General features: G+C 53.8%; 1 protein-coding gene across 5 annotated transcripts; it reads right to left on the bottom strand.

Annotated features, from left to right (window-relative positions):
* EXTL1 (exostosin like glycosyltransferase 1) lies at positions 202–17,816 on the bottom strand. 5 transcript variants are annotated; one of them, XM_018056208.1, is made up of 12 exons: positions 16,206–17,816; positions 9,759–9,849; positions 9,361–9,468; positions 8,436–8,555; positions 7,769–7,901; positions 7,464–7,570; positions 6,324–6,413; positions 6,090–6,143; positions 5,528–5,614; positions 4,781–4,941; positions 1,859–2,033; positions 202–1,664 (listed from the first exon to the last, which is right to left on the bottom strand). In XM_018056208.1, exons 1-12 carry the CDS (start codon positions 16,979–16,981, stop codon positions 1,482–1,484), a joined length of 2,085 nt encoding a protein of 694 aa, XP_017911697.1. In that variant the 5' UTR covers positions 16,982–17,816; the 3' UTR covers positions 202–1,481. The 5 variants fall into 5 exon arrangements, with proteins under 5 accessions (XP_017911697.1, XP_017911707.1, XP_017911717.1 ...); XM_018056218.1 differs by lacking the exon at positions 6,090–6,143; XM_018056228.1 differs by lacking the exon at positions 9,361–9,468.

The following is an 18,454-nucleotide window of genomic DNA, read 5'->3' as shown; positions in this document are numbered from 1 at the left end:
TGTTCTGGCCAGCAAGCTAGTCACTAGTCACGGGAGTTTCCAGAGCTGCGAGGCCATCAAAGCAGAAAAACACCCGATACCCTGGACCTGGTTTGGACCCACCATCCTCGTCCCTCTCTCTCAGAGTGGCCCCAGATCCCAGGCGAGACCTGAGTCCCCCTCCCCCGTGCAGCTGCCGTGGAGGTATTTATAGCCTGAGCGTGAGGCAGCAAGGACAGGCGCTTTTATTTCGGAAGTGATAATTCCAGTTCCAGGTGGGTGAGCCCAGGAGGACCCAGAGTCCCCTCCCCTACTCTACTCTCACTACCAGGGCCCTGGGGACCGCCGCTGCTACCACTCAGCCCGCCTAGAAACGGCCCCCCTTCTTAGTCCAAAGTGTGTGGGCCAAACCAGTTTTCAGACGTCAAACTGGGCACCACCAACCAACCTCCAAGACCCCGCGCCCGCTAATCCCACCCAGCAGGCGTTTAGAACTCCCTTCTCGGTCCTGGATCTGCCTGCAATGCAGGAGACCTGGGTTCGATCCCTGGATTGGGAAGACACCCTGGAGAAGGGAAAGGCTACCCACTCCAGTATTCTGGCCTGGAGAATTCCATGGACTGTATAGCCCATGGGATCACAAAGAGTCGGACAAGACTGAGCGACTTTCACTCTCGGTCCCGGAATAGGAAGCGCGGCTCGGTGCTGACCTCTAATGGACGAGGCTGATAGTGCGGGACGACGGCAGTGCCTGAGCCGAGGGGCCACCGGCGTGCCCACCTCCTCCCCTCCCAACTCTGCTCCGCCCGGTCGAGAAGGAAGCCCTGAAACTTGCTCCCCGGCGCGTCTTTGCTCCATCCCTGAGGCTCCAGGATTGTCCCCGGCAAGCCAGGAACCTGCGGCAAAGATGCCTCCCGGGGTGTAGGCGTGGAGTTCACTCTGCACACCTTGTCCACGCCCCCGCCCACTGTCGGCACAGGGCCCAGGCCCGTGGCTGATGTCTATCTGATCGTCAAATATTTGTGGCGTCCCTGCCAGGCCAGAGAGAGGAGGCCGCGGCCCTGCCCTCCCGGGGGCCTGACAGTGTACCTGTGCAAGCCAGCATGAATAAGGGGGCTACGGGACAACCGGCTGTGAAAGCGCAGAGGATCGGGGCGGGGGTGGGGGTCAGGCAGCTGCGTGGAGGAGGTGAGGACCTGAAAGAGAAGCAGATGCTAGCTCAGCAGAGAAGCCGAGAAAGGCATTCCAGGTAAAGGGTCTGCGAAGGCAGAGGCCAGGTGGCAGAGGGAGCGCGGAGCACGTGGGAACTGCCACTGGGCTGGAGGAGGGGGCGAGGCTGTTGCTGGCCAATCGGGATCAGCCGTGTTGGGCTCACCGGCAGCCTGGATTGGGTCTCCAGATATTCCAGGGGAGGGGACTGCGGCTCCATCCCCGCCCCCAACCCCGGGCAGGTTGCAGCGCCCCCTGGGAGCCGGGCCAGGGTCTCAGCTGGTTGGTCCCTCCTAGGGCTTCTCCAGGCTGCGATACTTCTTACGCAACACAGACACCGGGTCCTTGAAAAGCACTGGGTCTAGACGGAGGCGTGATGACACTAGGGGCATGTGGCCGAATCCTGCCGCCATCTGGTTGAGGCAGTCCTGGGAGGCCGGCTGAGGCTCCGCTCTGAACCGCGGACCCCCAGGCGCCTAAGAGGGGGCAGAGAAATGTGTTGGGGGGGTGCTTCTCTTACTTGGAACCCCGCCCCCGCCCCCCCCGTCCCCGCCCCCCACAGCCCCCCCTCCCCCCGCCCCGTCCCGTGCAGCACAAAGGATTTGGGTTAGACAGCCTGGCTTCCCTAGCCAGGGCCCTCCCAGTGCCGACCACGCCCCTGGGGCCTCACCAGTGGAGGAGGTCTGGCCTTCTGATGCCACGGCCCATAGGGCACCTTGATAGGCGGCAACTTGGTGACGGCTGCTACTAGAAAGTTCATCAGGACATCCACGCAGGGGGGTGACTCATCTGCCAGAGTCCTCAGAGCCTTGGGCAGGGAGTGGGTGAAGAGGGTGTGGTAATACCTGGGTGAGAGGAGAGGAACAGGAGAGGCTGCAGCCCGATTCCCCACCCCCCCCTCCCCCCCAAGGCCGAATTCTTCTCCCTCCTGGCCTCACTCTCCCATTGACCCCGAATTCCTAAGCTTCTTGTGAAAGTCCTGCACCCTTTTCTGAGCCCTGGCTGCCTCCAGGAGCTCCCATCCTGTGTATGCTCTGCTCTCCACTACTCTGTGCCCTGTGGCTTCTCTACAGCCAATAGTGAAATGAAATGCAAAAGAAAAAAGAAATGCAGAAAGGCAAAATAGTTGTCTGAGGAGGCCTTACAAATAGCTGAGAAGAGAAGAGAAGCTAAAGGCAAAGGAGAAAGGGAAAGCTATACCCATCTTGAATTCAGAGTTCCAAAGAATAGCAAGGAGAGCTAAGAAAGTGATCAGTGCAAAGAAATAGAGAAAACAATAGAATGGGAAAGGGTAGAGATGGCTTCAAGAAAATTAGAGATACCAAGGGAACATTTCATGCAAAGATGGGCACAATAAAGGACAGAAATGGTATGGACCTAACAGAAATAGAAAAGGGGAGTCGCTCAGTTGTGTCCGACTCTTAGCGACCCCATGGACTACAGCCTACCAGGCTCTTCCATCCATGGGATTTTTCAGGCAAGAGTACTGGAGTGGGGTGTCATTGCCTTCTCCGACACAGCAGAACTATACACAAAAGATTTTAATGACCCAGATAACCATGATGGTGTGATCACTCACCTAGAGCCAGACATCCTGGGGTCCAAAGTGAAGCTGGCCTTAGGAATCATCACTATGAACAAAGCTAGTGGAGGTGATGGAATTCCAGTTGAGCTATTTCAAATCTTAAAAGATGATGCTGTGAAAGTGCTACACTCAATATGCCAGCAAATTTGGAAAACTCAGCAGTGGCCACAGGACTGGAAAAGGTCAGTTTTCATTCCAATCCCAAAGAAAGGCAATGCCAAAGAATGTTCAAACTACTGCACAATTGCACTCATCTCACACACTAGCAAAGTAATGCCCCAAATTCTCCAAGCCAGGCTTCAACAGTATGTGAACCAAGAATTTCTAGATGTTCAAGCTAGATTTAGAAAAGACAGAGGAATTAGAGATCAAATTGCCAACATCTGTTGGATCATAGAAAAAGCAAAAGAGTTCCAGAAAAACATCTATTTCTGCTTTATTGACTACACTAAAGCCTTTGACTGTGTGGATTACAACAAACTGGAAAATTCTGAAAGAGATGGGAATACCAGACCACCTTCCCTGCCTCCTGAGAAATCTCAGGAAGTTTCCAGGTCAAGAAGCAACAGTTAGAATCAGACATGGAACAACGGATTGGTTCCAGATTGGGAAAGGAGTATGTCAAGGCTGTATATTGTTACCCTGCTTATTTAACTTATATGCAGAGTACTTCATGCAAAATGTCGGGCTGGATGAAGCACAAGCTGGAATCAAGATTGCCGGGAGAAATATCAATAACCTCAGATATGCAGATGATACCACCCTTATGGCAGAAAGCAAAGCAGAACTAAAGGGCTTCTCGATGAAAGTGAAAGAGGAGAGTGAAAAAGCTGGCTTAAAACTCAATATTCAAAAAACTAAGATCGTGGCATCCGGTCCCATCACTTAATGGCAAATAGATGGGGAAACAATGGAAACAGTGAGAGACTATTTTATTGGGCTCCAAAATCACTGCAGATGGTGATTGCAGCCATGAAGTTGAAAGATACTTTCTCCTTAGAAGAACACTTATGACCAACCTAGACAGCATATGAAAAAGCAGAGACATCACTTTGCTAACAAAGGTCCATCTAGTCAAAGTTATGGTTTTTCCAGTAGTCATGTATGGATGTGAGAAAGAAAGCTGAGCACCGAAGAATTGATGCTTTTGAAGTGTGGTGTTGGGAGAAGACTCTTGAGAGTCCCTTGGACAGCAAGGAGATCAAACCAGTCAATCCTAAAGGAAATCAGTCCTGAATATTCATTGGAAGGACTGGTGCTGAAGCTGAAACTCCAATACTTTGGCCACCTCATGTGAAGAACTGACTCATTTGAAAAGACCCTGATGCTGGGAAAGACTGAAGGCAGTAGGAGAAGGGGACGACAGGTTGAGATGGTTGGATGGCATCACCGACTCAATGGACATGAGTTTGAGCAAACTCTGGGAGATGGTGATGAACAGAGCAGCCTGGCATGCTGCAGTCCATGGGGTCACAAAGAGTTGGGCATGACTGAGCGACTGAACTGAACTGAACTTTCCTTTCCCTCAGGCTCCGTGGGGCCCCCTCCCCTGGGCTCTGAGTCTGAATTCAGGCAGAGTGAGAAGGAGGAAAGGATCAGCTGGTTCCCAGGCCTTCAAAGATGGCAGCCCAAAGAGTAGCTTCAGGGAGGCTGTGGATTTACCACACCTCCCCCAAATCCAAACCCTGTCCATGGCCTCTGCATGGCTCTGCTTAAAATACCACTAGCTGCCTTGGGTTGACTATCTGTGTGCGAAGGACTTCATGTACTTTTCTTATCTGATGGTCACACCAGCCCTGTGAGGTGAGTACACTTTACAAATGAGGAAACTGAACCTCAAGAGAGGTGGGGAGACTTGCCCATCACAGCACTGGGAAGTGGCCTTGAACCTGGATCTCTGGGCTATATGCTGGCTGTATGTGTCCACTCCCATACCACCCTGCTCCTGGTTCAAAGAGGGGGTTCTCTGTGACCCTCTGAGTCCAGTGCCAGCATTACCATCGGTACCTGTGGTAGAAGGCAGCTGAGGTGAGAACCATGGAGAATTCATTGGCCCTCTCGCCAGTGTAGCCCCAGCCCCCCTGGGCCTCATCCCAGAAGTGGCTCCATGTGAGAAAGCCGACCATCCGCTCCGGGAAGCTCTGCCATACCATGAAAGCGAAGTCCACCTGGGGAGATATTTAAGTGAGGTGTGAGGAAGGACTTTCTGCCGAGCCAGGAACATCGGAGACATGGAGTCAAGGCCAGCCCGGCTGAGAGGGCTCAGGGGAGAGGAGATGGCAGCCTGAACATGTCCAGGGGTTGCTTAGGAACTCCCCAACTGGGAAATAGAAACAGTGCTTTGCAGCTGGGAACTGAAAATATCTTCAGAGAGTCTGTGAAGTGAAAGTTGCTCAGTTGTGTCCGATCCTTTGCGATCCCATGGACTGTAGCCCGCCAGGCTCCTCTGTCCATGGAATTCTCCAGGCAAGAATACTGGAGTGGGTAGCCATTCCCTTCTCCAGGGGATCTTCCTGACCCAGGGGTTGAACCAGGGTCTCCTGCATTGAAGGCAGATTCTTTACCATCTGAGCCACCAGGGAAGCCCAAAGAATCTGTGGAAAGCTTTTGTTAGACATCTAAGGAGGGGGCTGATGGCTCACCTGGGTGATGTCTAAAGCAGGAGGCTAGACCTCTTGATCTTTGATCATCCCAGCTCCCAGACTCTGAGGGGCTGCCAGGACCCACACAGGAGTCCTCTTGAGGGGTCCTCACCTCACTTGTGGAAAGACTGCTGTGGGCGTCCAGGCTCAGGATGGCATCGGTGTCGATGGCGCTGTACGGGAGGAAGCGGTCACTGGCCTGCAGGGGGACGGGATGGAGGGCAACTCAGCTGTGGGACCCCTCCCCAGGCTCCCACGGTGAGAATCTGAATATCTGCTAAGCAGGATCCCCACCCTCGCCACCCCCTGCAGGCATGGTGTAAAAGGAAGAGCCGTGAAAACAAGCCTGCAAGGAACTCGGACCCGAGGACCTCGCTTTCCCTCTGCGGATTTCAGTCTGCCCTTTGGTTAAATGGGGCCATTGGTGTCTAGGTTCCTTCCAGGTTTGACATTTCAGGATTCCTCTAGTGGCACATCAGATGCTCACCTTAACCCTGGAAGGGGTTGTTAAACATCCTTTGTTTCAAAGAGACAGGTTCAGAGAGATGGGTTTGCCCAAGATGGCACAGCAAGCGGTTGTGTTACACAAACCCAGATTCTCAGAAGCCACCTGCCCCATCCCCACCCCCGCCCCAAATGCTGCCACCTGTCCAAGTTTCCCCTCTCTCCCTTACCTGAGACAGCAAGGTAGTCCCTCTGCATTCCCTCATCACACAAAACTTGGTTCTCTGGCAGTACAATTCACAAGGATGGAAGAGAATCATTTCTATTAGGCCTGCAGCTGAAACCCACAGTATGATTTCTCCAGGCCCAACTTGAAGTCCAGCTCAGGCCCAAGTGAATCCTGCCATGTGTGTGTCCCCCAGATCCCAGCCTTCTGCCCTTCCTGTGCCCCTCCCCATCCTCACCTTCCTGTGCCCATCAAGGACTGTCAAGGGCACTGCTGTCTCAGGCCACCTGGGTGGGGGTGGCTTCTTACTGCTCCAGAGAACCAAGATCTAGAAGGAAAGACGGGGGAGGATGTCCTGAAGCCTGGGGCAGAAGGTGGTGGCGGTGCGGGGTGTCCCAGGAGTCCTCTTTCTCAGGGTGGAAGAAGTTTAGGGGAGCCGCTGTTGTAGCTGGCTTTGGAAGGAATTTAGTTGGATCCAAGGTGCATCCATGGCTGCCCTGTTTTTGCCTCTGGGTTTCTGGAAGGCATGAATTCCAGTAACACACAGGTAGCTATCTGTAGCGTTAGAGCTCAGGTCACACCTAGCCTGGACCCTGACCCCATCCCCATCTTTTCTCGAAGGTTTTCATTCTCTTCCTCTTGCTCTTTTATCATTCCCAGCCCAGCTCAAGCCCATCTTTGAAGCTGCTCCATCTGTGCTCTGGCTGAACAAACTGCTTATTTCCTTTTCATGTACTCTCGAGAGCGTATCTGGTTTCTCTGGAGTGACATTTGACAGTCTGTGCTCTGGGAGATGCTAACTAAATATGAATCTGGGGCAGAATCCTTTCCTGCTTTTTCTCTGCATCCTCAGCATCAAGCCCAGGGTGCTCAGAAAATGCCGGATGAGCAAATGAACGCATGTACGTTCACTTCCCTGGTGGCTCAGACGGTAAAGCGTCTGTCTACAGTGCGGGAGACCTGGGTTCGATCCCTGGGTCAGGAAGACTCCCTGGAGAAGGAAATGGCAACCCACTCCAGTATTCTTGCTTAGAAAATCCCATGGACAGAGGAGCCTGGTGTCCATGGGGTCACAAAGAGTCGGACACGACTGAGCGACTTCACTTTCTTTCACTTCACGTTTACTTCAACCTCCCAAGAGGTGCCTGTTTTTCAGGGGGCTTCATCAGTTTCCATGAGGAAAGAGGGGATAGAGGTGGAAAGAACCTAGGGAGAAACTTGGAACTGAAAGAGGAAGGCAGCAATGGTACTTGAAAATCCTTCCCATGACTCTCCCACAACGTGTGGTTATCCTTGGTATCCAGATGTCTTCAAGGGCCCCACCCTGTTCCTTGCCCCTACTCTGGATCCAAGCACCCCAGCTGGCAAGGGGGCAGACCTGGGCACAGTGCTGGGCGCCTGCCACCGCCTGGATGAGCTTCAGGGGGGGCTGGCCTGGAGCCCCCACCCAAATCAGGGCACTGAACCTGCCCAGAGGACGAGAGCCTGGAGGAATGAGACACAGGCTGTTAGGGTGGGAGGGAACAGAACCCCCTGGAGAATGACCTGAGTTGGGAACCTAGGGAGCCGGGAGGGGTTGGGGATTTGGAGAGGGGCTTGGTGGGACCTTAGGGTTGAAGCTGGGGCAGACTTGGGGCGAGTTGACGAGGGGACTTCAAGTTGTCCCATCCCTAGGGCACTCACCTTGCTGTAGGTGGTAGAAGGGGAAGTCCGAGGGGCTTGTGGAGAAAGTGGACAGGGCCAGGAGTGCCCCTGGGGGGCTGTTCCACAGGAGCGAGGGGTGAGCAGATGCTCCAGAGATTCGGTCCTGAATAATCTGCATAAGGAGAGAAGGCTGGGCAGAGGGCGTGGCCAGTGTGGCGGTGGGCGGGGCCTGAGGAAGCGAGGACCCGGTGCAGCCCCACACCACCCTCTCCAGGAATCGGGGAGGGAGCATCTGGATCACCAGACGGCTGGGGACAGCAGGGTTCAGAGTCCAGAGTAGGGGTCGCTGCCTGATGCTTTCTGCACTCATGGCAGACACCACGAACAGGCCATGACGTTCTTTCCGGAACTAGAATCCCTCCCAACACAAGCCCCAGGCAACCAAGGCCCATCAGCGGGAGCTGGCGCATGCTTAGATATCTGTTTGCTACAGATGTCGCTCTAGAGAGGGGGAAACTGGGCCAAGACCGGAGCAGGAGCTCATTCAGGAGCTTGGAGCCAAGTCTCAGATTCTTCCCAGAAGCATCTTCAAGGGGGAAGCCTAAGCACCAGGGCAGAGGAGGTGTTTGAAGAGAGGAGCATGGTGAGGGGACAGGGATGGGGTGGAGCCAGGCATCCGGGTCCCCCTCAAGTGAGTCCCCCTCACCTCCAGAGTGGTATGGATGACTTTCTCGATGGAGGAGAAGTACGCATCCCACAGAAACTGGGCCTGCTGACGCAGGGCAAGGACCCGTGTGAGGGGCATCTCCTGGAGGGCAGCCAGGACCTGGGGCCAGAGGGAGAAAGGAAGCATGGGGCCCTGGCAGGCTGTGACTGACCTGGTGTGGAGACAACCTAGGGTGCGGGTCTGGAACCAGAAGTCGGCTCCCGTGGTTCTCTACGTGGGTTGGCAGCTGTCATCCTTGGCAAAATCCCAGGTAATTTAGCAATCAAGTGTTCAAGGGTCACACAGAGCTGAGTTTAAATGCCACTTAGTAACTGTGTGACTGTGGACAAAGCACTTAACATCTCTGAGTCTGTTTCCTCATCTGTAAAGTGGACAGATAGTCATGGCCTCATAGGGTGGTTGCAAGGATTAAATTAGCTGATAGATATTAAGTGTTTAGCACATTGTAGAGGCTCAGTGGAAGGAAGCTAGTCCTGTTAGCTTCTTGCCCTGTTCTCCACTTCTCAGGAGATTCGAGGCTTACGTTTATATTTTTCAGAGATGAGCAAAGTTAGTTTCATCAGACGGGAAAATCACTGAGCGTTTTGCTTTCCCACTCCAAGCTCCATGTAGGCGCTCAGATTTTGGAGTTTTTGGTGACTTTTCCTTAAGCTAGGTACTTAAGCAGTCATGGACTGGTGGGATTGGGCCCATGGAGATCATCTAGTCTAACTTATCCCATTGTACAGATGGGGGAACTGAAGCTGAAAGAGGCTGAGGACTTGCTCTCAGAACCCCAGAGGCTTAGGGCTGGGGTTAAAGTCATCAATATACATAAATGGAGGATAGGAGTGAGGGCTAGGATCCCGGGGTCCCCCCCGGTCCCGAGTCCAGTCCTCACCCCACAGGCAGGGCCCTGAGCTACCTGAAGTGGGAGCCTCTCGTCAGCTACAACGGCCGCCTTGGTCCAATCGATGACTTCCGAGAAGGGCAGCTCCCAGCGAGGGCTGAGAAGCACAGGGATGCAGCCAGCCTGGGGGGTAGGGGGGTCACTGGGGAGCCCAGTCCCAACCTGCACACACTCTCCCCTCCTCTCTGCTGCACTGGGGGCAAGGGGTAAAGAGGAGAGAAAAGCGGGATTTTTCTGGGGATCGGGTATTGTTCTGCATGGGGTGCAGTGAATACGGCTGGAGACGCACCTGAGCCTCAGAGTAAAGGAGTAGGCAGCTCACCGCCCCTTCCCACTGGTCTGGGCTTAGACTACCCTTCCAGTTCAGGAGTGTGGTGGGAGAGGGCCGGGGGGTGCCCCCATCCGGGTTGTACCTGCAAGGCTTGAAGGAAGTGCAAGGCATCAGGACTGCGGCCAGGGATGAGGCAGAAGGTGGCATTGGGTAGCGTCGCCTGGGGGTGGGTCCTAAAGAGGCACAGGAAGGGGTCCTGCACATAGAAAGCCTAAGACAGCTGCCCCCACCCCAGCTCCCTTGATGCCCCCACCCCAGCTCCCTTGATGCCCCCCCAGCCCTCCACACTAACACTCCCAAATTCACAATGTGCAAGCCCACCATCATGTTCTCATATGTTAACATTCTTGCACACACACAGCCACACACTGTCCCCGTCCCACTGCTGAGGCAGTGGGCAGGAACCCCGAGCTCAAGCTCTCTGCCGCTGCCCTCAGGATTAGGCGCCTCCCTTCTCTTCTCTGGACCATGGTTTGCTCATTTGCAAAATGGGAGGCAGCCTAGCTGCTGTTTCCACTGACTTGGGCGCGTACATACGCGTTTGCCCTCCCACTACTCGCCACACGCAGACTTCTGGGCACCCCTCACCTGAGCGGCCTCCATGCCCTGCTCTCCCCCCATCCTCAGAGCCCAGGCCCGTGAAAGGCTCTTCTGTCCGAAGGTGGGCTGGGCCCCCAGCCTGGAACCACACAGGAAGCAGCTGCCCAGAGAGGCCCCCTCGCCCAGAGGACAGGCCTCCTCTGTTCCTCCCCCTCCCCTCCCCCCAGGCCCAGGGCCACCCTCAGGCTGCGTGTCTGTGAGGGGTGGGGTAGGAGTCACAGCCTCCTCAGAGCCACTACCTACCCTGGGACTGCCCAGCCAGGGAAGGAGTGCCATGACCTGGCTACAGGGGGTGTGTGTGTGTGCGGGTATGTGTGTGTGCATGTGTGTGTGTGTGCATGTGTGTGTGCATGTGTGTGTACAGGACTCCGGGCTATGGGGTATGTGTGATGTGGTGTGTGTGGTGTGGTGTGTGTGTGTGTGTGTGTGATGTGATGTGTGTATGCACACCTGCACGCATGGGTGTGCACAGGACTCTGGGCTATGGAGTGTGTGTGGTGTGATGTGGTGTGTGTGGTGTGGTGTGTGTGTGTGGTGTGTGTGGTGTGGTGTGTGTGTGTGTGGTGTGCTGTGTGTGTGTGGTGTGCTGTGTGTGTGGTGTAGTGTGTGTATATGTGCAAACACGGGTGTGCACAGGACTCTGGGGCCCATAGACCTGCTCTGAGTGGGACTGAGGAGTAGGGCTGAGAGGATCCCAGGACCCTTCTCACCTACAGCCTGTCTGGTCCTGAGTCTCAACTTTCAGGAAGCAGTCCTAGGAGCAGTTAGCCTCTGGACCAACCTTCCTTGAACAGATGGGGAGACTGAGTCTCAGAGAGCCCGAGGACTGGCTCAGGGTCTCAGAAAGGGTGGGGGCTCTGCTGGAACTAGAACCAAGGTATGCTGACCCCTGACCCTGGGTTATCTGGACTACCCTGGAGCTGCTGCCCAGGGGTATCCCAGCGGACCCTGCTTTCTTTGTCTGATGCTCAGGTGTCCATCAGGCTTCTCCTGGAAGAAGCCACAAGTTAAAAACAGGACACCCTCCATCTCACTAAAAGCCACGGCGCCAGCCAGATACAGTCCTCTCTTCCTCCTCAATAAACCCCTAAAGGACTGAAAACTCCTAAGTTGAAGGCTACGGAGAAACCAGAGCCAGATAACTTACTGAATAAACTGTACCAGTCAGTTCTCGTTAACCTCCACTGTCCCCTCTGTGTGTGTGCACATCCTTCTTCCTCAGCCTGAAGCACCCGTCCCTGCCTTGCAGCCTGAAGAGTTGCCCCTACTCAGTCTTAATGTGTAAAGTTCAAATATCACCTCCTCTGGGAAGCCCTCCATGGTCCCTCCAGAGATGGTGCCTTCCTCTCTGCTCCCACAGCCTCTCCATGCCCTGAAGAAGTAATGAACTGAGCTAACCTTCACTGAGCATGTCCTTTGTTCTAAGTGCTTTGAGTACTTAGACTCACTTCATTCTCACAGCAACCCTATGAGATGAGAGGTATGTGTATGCTCCATTTTACAGATGAGGAAACTGAGGCCTAAAGAGGTTCCGCAGCTCTGAAGTAGAGGAGCCAGGCAGGCAGCTCACCCAGCCTCTCTCTGCTTAACAATGTCTGTCATAACCAGGGACTTGCCTGTCTCTCTAATAAGACCGAGCTACTTGAGGGTTGGGGCTGTGCCTCCTTCAGCCAATATCCCCAGGGCCAAGCAGAGAACCCCGCAGAGAATGGGCATTCAGTGTGCAACAGAGGGGAGACTCAGCACCAATGGACCAAAGGTCTGAAAGGTCAGTTTTGGCACAAATTCTAGTAATGGAGCTGGCTGAGAGTAGTCAGTGGGTGGCCTTGGGAGGTGTCGAGTTCCCTATCAGAGGCTGGTTGAGCACTGCATGGCGTGTGTGTGTGTGTGTGTGTGTGTGTGTGTGTGTGTGTGTGTGTGTGTGTTGTAGAAGGGATGTCATGGTGACTGCTGATCATCTGTGACTGTGTAAAGTGTTTGCCATGGACTTGGGCCCTCAGTGCCCAAGGCTGCTGACGAGGTGACTCCGCCCATGGCCCCAGGCAGGGCAGCATTGCAATTTGCAATGCCCTAGGCTCTGGCCTTTGCAGCCTCTCAACCATAAAAATATTATAGACATTATATTCGACAACTGTGTTGGTATAAAAATGAACCTACTAATATATTAAAGCATTTTCTTCTATTCAAAAGTTCATTTCTTTTTTTCTTCTGATTTTCAAAGAAATGAAAACAGTTTCATGGGCTCCTACAATATCATGGGCCCTAGGCACTGCACCTCCTGGGCCCAGTGGCGACAGGGCAGGGGATCTTAAACATGCATTAAATTTATGTTTAAGAAAAAAGCAGGGAAGAACCTATGCACGTTTATATCCACACAGAGTACTTCAGAAAAGACACAAGAGAGACTAGCAACGGTGTTTAGCTCCAGGAAGGAAAACTGGGTGGCCGGAGACAGGAATGGCAGGGAGTTATTACTGTACACCCTTTTGTGCCTTTGGAATTTCGTACCATGTGAATGAATCCCCTATTCATAAAAGTAAATAAATAACAATTTAAACTGTTAGAGGCTTATTCCAAAGCAACAGGAGACTGTTCAACGAAGGTGGAAAAATATGTGCTTTGGAGCCAGAAATGTGCGGTTTAATCTCAAGCTCTGCAGCTCATAAGTGCCAGGTCAGAGCAGTGAGGGAGGCCCCGGTGAACCAAGCAGCTTGTCACCAAAGGCCCTTGGCTGGCTCCCTCCACCTCTCTGAGCCTCAGTTTCCTGTTCCCTGAAATGGGGATAGTAACACCTCCCTTGAAATGTGCTTGAGAGGATTAGCCATAGCTGGCACAGCGCCCGACCCCGGAGAGCGGGCTCTCCCCAAATGCTCCCTTTCGCCCTTCCCCCACCCCCAGCGGGGTAAATGTGGGCCAGTGGCAGGGATGTGAATCCCCGCTTTCTCTGGCCAGCCCTTGTTTATTCAGGCCACCTTCCAGGGCCGGCCCACGGCTGTGGGCCTCCCTCTCTCTGTCCCTATACTTGACTGCTGTTCAGACAGCTGCCTGGCACTACAGGGAAACTGAGGCTCCAGCTACTCCAGAGATTACAAGTTCTGATGCCTGAAAGTGGGTGGAGGCCAAACACAGAACTGCTTGAAGTTCGGGGGACAGTTAGAGGCTGCCAGGCATGACACCTTGGAAATAAACTATCAAAAAGGCAACTCAGACGGTGGCCCACAGCTATTAGAAAATCTTGGCTGGTTCTGGCCAGTTTGGATTCAATCAGTAAACATTTAGTGAGCTCCTACCTACCGTGTGCATTCCCCAAGTTTCAGTTTCTCAAAATTCAGGCTAAAATACCTTTCAGATTCACCGGTAACTGACAGCATTTAGCATTCACTAAACTGGAAAATTCTGAAAGAGATGGGAATACCAGACCACCTGACCTGCCTCTTGAGAAATCTGTATGCAGGTCAGGAAGCAACAGTTAGAACTGGACATGGAACAACAGACTGGTTCCAAATAGGAAGAGGAGTATGTCAAGGCTGTATACTGTCACCCTGCTTATTTAACTTATATGCAGAGTACATCATGAGAAACACTGGACTGGAAGAAACACAAGCTGGAATCAAGATTGCCGGGAGAAATATCAATAACCTCAGATATGCAGATGACACCACCCTTATGGCAGAAAGTGAAGAGGAACTAAAAAGCCTCTTGATGAAAGTGAAAGTGGAGAGTGAAAAAGTTGGCTTAAAGCTCAACATTCAGAAAACGAAGATCATGGCATCCAGTCCCATCACTTCATGGGAAATAGATGGGGAAACAGTGTCAGACTTTATTTTTTTGGGCTCCAAAATCACTGCAGATGGTGATTGCAGCCATGAAATTAAAAGACGCTTATTCCTTGGAAGAAAAGTTATGACCAACCTAGATAGCATATTCAAAAGCAGAGACATTACTTTGCCAACAAAGGTCCGTCTAGTCAAGACTACGGTTTTTCCTGTGGTCATGTATGGATGTGAGATTTGGACTGTGAAGAAGGCTGAGTACCAAAGAATTGATGCTTTTGAACTGTGGTGTTGGAGAAGACTCTTGAGAGTCCCTTGGACTGCAAGGAGATCCAACCAGTCCATTCTGAAGGAGATCAACCCTGAGATTTCTTTGGAGGGAATGATGCTAAAGCTGAAACTCCAGTACTTTGGCCACCTCATGGGAAGAGTTGACTCATTGGAAAAGACTCTGATGCTGGGAGGGATTGTGGGCAGGAGGAGAAGGGGACGACCGAGGATGAGATGGCTGGATGGCATCACTGACTCGATGGACGTGAGTTTGAGTGAACTCCGGGAGTTGGTGATGGACAGGGAGGACTGGCATGCTGCGATTCATGGGGTCGCAAAGAGTCGGACACAACTGAGCGACTGAACTGAACTGAACTGAAAGTCAGCTGAAAGAACTTCCTATAACTAAGAATGGCTTAGTGTCTAATCAGAAGTAAGGCCAGGCAAATGAGTGGAGTCACCAAAGGTCAGCTCTCTCTGAATTTGGAGCTTGAGGTGCCTGGGGGGATCCCCAGCATTTCAGGTGCGGTCCAGAAGATGCCTGCTAGGGATGGGTCCTGGCAGAAGGGCCATGGGGACTGAAGGACAGGTCTGCTGTTCCTAACCTGGCTGCGGGGCTCCCTGGAGGCCACGTGCCTTTGGGAGGTAGAGAGATTCCAGTCCCACAAGAGCCCTGTGGCTGAGAGAAGCCCCAGAAGCCCCAGGCAGAGGCAAAAATGGAGCTTGGCCACGTGAAGAATTCCTGGGAGGGAAGTGGAGCTCAGAATAAGCCATGTTGTTCTAGCAAAGAACAGGGAGATATCTGACACGGGGCAAGAGAAGGATTCTAGAGTAACAGGTTCCAACTCCAGTCTGCCCGGCCAGCCTGTGGATATTGCTGGCTTCCTGGGGGTACAGAGGGATTAGTGCTTAGGGGCTAACTGCTTTACCAACTAGCCCAGGTGGAGACATTTTTGAATGAGTTCTCCATGTCCCCATGGGTTCCCATGTCCCTTGTATGTATTCAGACACTCTCACTGGTGGGAATGCTTTTGCAGGTCTGACTTTATCCATATTTGCTATAGCCAAAGGCTAGAGGTTAATCCCCAAAATGAGACATAGGAGCAGCTTCCATCTGTGATCATGGCCCAGAGGTATGTTACAGAATTGATCATAAACTCCTGCTTAAAACCCAGAACTCTAATGCTGAAGGCTTTGGAGCCATGCAATCCTAGATTGAAATACTAGCTGTACTCTTTCTGGCTGGGTGGCCTCAGGAAACTTATTTAACCTCTCTGGGCTTTAGTGTCTGGTACACCAATACTTAAAAGAATAGAGATTAGTATTATTTTATGATAACCATTTATAAAATGTGCTTAGCACATACTGGGACTTCTCTGGTAGCTCAAATGGTAAAGAATCTGCCTGCAAGGCAAGAGACCTGGGTTCAGTCCCTGGGTCAGGAAGATCCCCTGGAGAAGGGAATGACTACCCACTCCAGTATTCTTGCCTGCAGAATTCCATGGACAGAGGAGCCTGGCAGGCTACAGTCCATGGGGTCTCAGAGAGTTGACGACTGCGTGACTAGCACAGCACACAGTAAGCACTATAGACTTGTATGTTAAATAAAATGTTAGGGAAGGAGGGATTGGCATAAAAGAAGAGTAAATAGGAGTGAGTCACATTTTATGCTTTTAAAGATCCCCAAGAAAAAAGTCCAAAATCTGCCTTGAACACCCCTTGTAGCAGATCACCATCTTGGTGGTCGTGTTCTCTGTTATCTAACCCAATTCCCTCCTGCTGCAGCTGAGGTCTAAATTTGCCCATCTCAATCCTACCCGGGCTCCTGGGCTCACTCCCACCACAGACCCCTCCCATCCAGCCCCCGAGGGGAGAGGTCCACTTACTGCTTGGGTCCATGGTCCTGCTCACAGCGTCCATCCCAGGGGCAGGCAGAGAAGTTGGTCCCTGCCAAGCGCCACCCGCCCCTATCTTCTGCCACAGCTATCAGGGCCACCCCAGGGAGGGGGCTGTGCTGCTGCAGCTGGCCAAGGGCCCCCCCTCGCAAAGGGTGGGCTTCGGGGAGAAGCGGGAGGGCCACGTCAAAGCCAGGCCGGAAGGTGTCCACCGTGGGGCTGGCCTCGGCCACCATCGCCTGTCCCAGCTGGAAGATCCGGAGGCAAGGGGTGGGGTGGAGACTGAGGACCAGATGGTTCTTGCCCCCATCCCACTGCGGGAGCGCCGGGTGGCACTCTCCAGCGGGGGTGTCGGGGCTGAGGACGAGGACGAGGAGGCAAGCCTCCGCAGCGCTGGCTGTGTGGTAGCGGGAGCCCTCGATGGAAGTCAGGACCTTGCGCGGAGTCTCAGAGATGGGTCCGACCGCCGAGTACACGAACACCTTGAGGCTACCACCTCTGCACCTCGAGGCATCAAAGCAAGCTTCCCGGTAGCAGCTGCCGCCACGGGGGGCTTGAGGAGGTTGAGGGCCATATTCCAGGAGCTCCCCAGGCTGGGAGAAACTCTGCAGGAGCTCTGCGTCCAGCCAGCGGGGCCAGCCTTGGGGGCCCCCTGCCTGGCGTCTGGCAGGCTCTGCCAGGCGGAGAACTGGGAAGACTCTTAGCAGGATGAGGAGCCAGGAGGCTGACAGGGCCAGCCAAAGGGACTTTCTTCTCCATGACTGCATGTGGCCACCCACAGCCAGGGCTGCAGGAAGCAGGGGAAGCCAGGGGTTCACAGAGGGGGCCTCTGGGATGGGGATCCACCTTCTAGGTCAGCACCCTCATTGTACAGATGGGAAGACTGAGGCCTATGAAGGGCAAGATCCAACAGCAAGTCACAAGTCATGGGCCAGGGAGGACCCCGCTCTCTGGCCCTGCCTTCTTGTGGTCCGGACTCTGCTTCCTTGGCCTTTGGACAACCAAGCCAGTTTTTGCCCTTCCCAGCAGGCCCCCTGCCCCTGGGTGCTGCTCAGGCTGATGCAACCCCTGCGCAGACTGCAAGCCAGTGTCCTTCTGCCCTCCTGGCTGCACCCCCTGACCTTGGCCTTGAGGGAGAGGAGGGCAGTCTGCCAGGCCATGGGGGACCTGTCAGGATTCCCACACGAGGTGGTTTGGCCAGGGTGCAGGGCTGGATGGAAGCAGGGCTGGTTTCCCCAATCCTCCCCCTTTCTGAGCAGCCCCTGAGCAGCCCGGCCACCCTGTGTCCAATGGCAAGCACTCCTGGGCTGAGGGCCCTGTGGCTGGAACTAAAATTAGACCCTACATCCCATGTGGGCTCTCAGGGTCAGCTGAGGGCCAAGGCCTGAGTGCAGCCGGTGGCCCCTGCCTGGGGGGCTGGGAGGGCTCTAAGTCCTGGTCCTCTCCCACCTTGCCTAAGTCCCAGCCCAGGCAGCTCAGTCCCTCCTCCCTCCACCTCTAGCAGTTGGTCCTGCACCCTCGGCTTGGAGCTATCAGGGTGCAGAGGCCGGGGACCTTCTGCCAAGCCCCTGCCCCATGGCTCCCAAGCCCTGCTGCGCCTCCCTTCTCAGGGCAGTGTTTGGTCAATCTAGATCTCTTTCCCAGCGGCAGCCTGACTCCTCCCCTGCCAGCTCTGATTGGCTCCTGTCTGGGAGGCAAGCTTTCCACTTAACCCCTTCCAAACCAGTTTTCTGGATTGCTAATAATGATAACCAGCAGGGCCCACAGCTCATGATTGGCCTTGAGCTATTCCAACCTCTATCTCACGTCAGCCTTAGAAGACCAAGGTTTAATCACTGTCGTTTCCTATGGATAAGCAAAGTGAAACTCAGAGAGGGGATGGTATCTTCTAAAGAGACCCTGCTAAGGAGTGGCAGGGTGGGATTTGAACCTTGAGGTCCTGACTATAGAGTCCTTAGAGCTTCCCACTGGTCACTGCAACTGGGGGACTTGCTCCTAGATGGGATACAGGCTCTCCACGTTTTAACCCCTTCCATCAACAGAAGAGATAAGTGAGGCATCAAGTGGCTGCGGGGTGGGTGTGTGATACTGGATAAGGTGCTTCCAACTATTCCCAGGGTTGGTCTCTCTTCCTTCAGCCCCGAACCCTTACCCTCTGCCAATCCAACTCTAGCTCCAGCTTTTCCAGCACCTTTCCTGACACCTTACACTCAGGCCCATGGGTCTGCCCTTACCTGGAG

Source organism: Capra hircus, chromosome 2, assembly GCF_001704415.2.
Source record: "Capra hircus breed San Clemente chromosome 2, ASM170441v1, whole genome shotgun sequence".
Classification (NCBI taxonomy): domain Eukaryota; kingdom Metazoa; phylum Chordata; class Mammalia; order Artiodactyla; family Bovidae; genus Capra; species Capra hircus.
The sequence above is the reverse complement of the archived record's forward strand: the minus strand, read 5'-3'. Positions and strand labels throughout refer to the sequence as shown.

What these genes read in the sequence shown, in the direction of transcription:
- EXTL1 (XM_018056208.1), bottom strand. Translation starts at nt 16,981, where the DNA reads ATGCAGTCATGGAGAAGAAAGTCCCTTTGGCTGGCCCTGTCAGCCTCC. An exon ending in ACTTCCTTCAAGCCTTGCAG is followed by an intron (nt 9,469 to 9,758) that starts GTACAACCCGGA and finishes CCTACCCCCCAG; the next exon opens with GCTGGCTGCATCCCTGTGCT. An exon ending in GGACTACCTTGCTGTCTCAG is followed by an intron (nt 5,615 to 6,089) that starts GTAAGGGAGAGA and finishes GTCCCCCTGCAG; the next exon opens with GCCAGTGACCGCTTCCTCCC.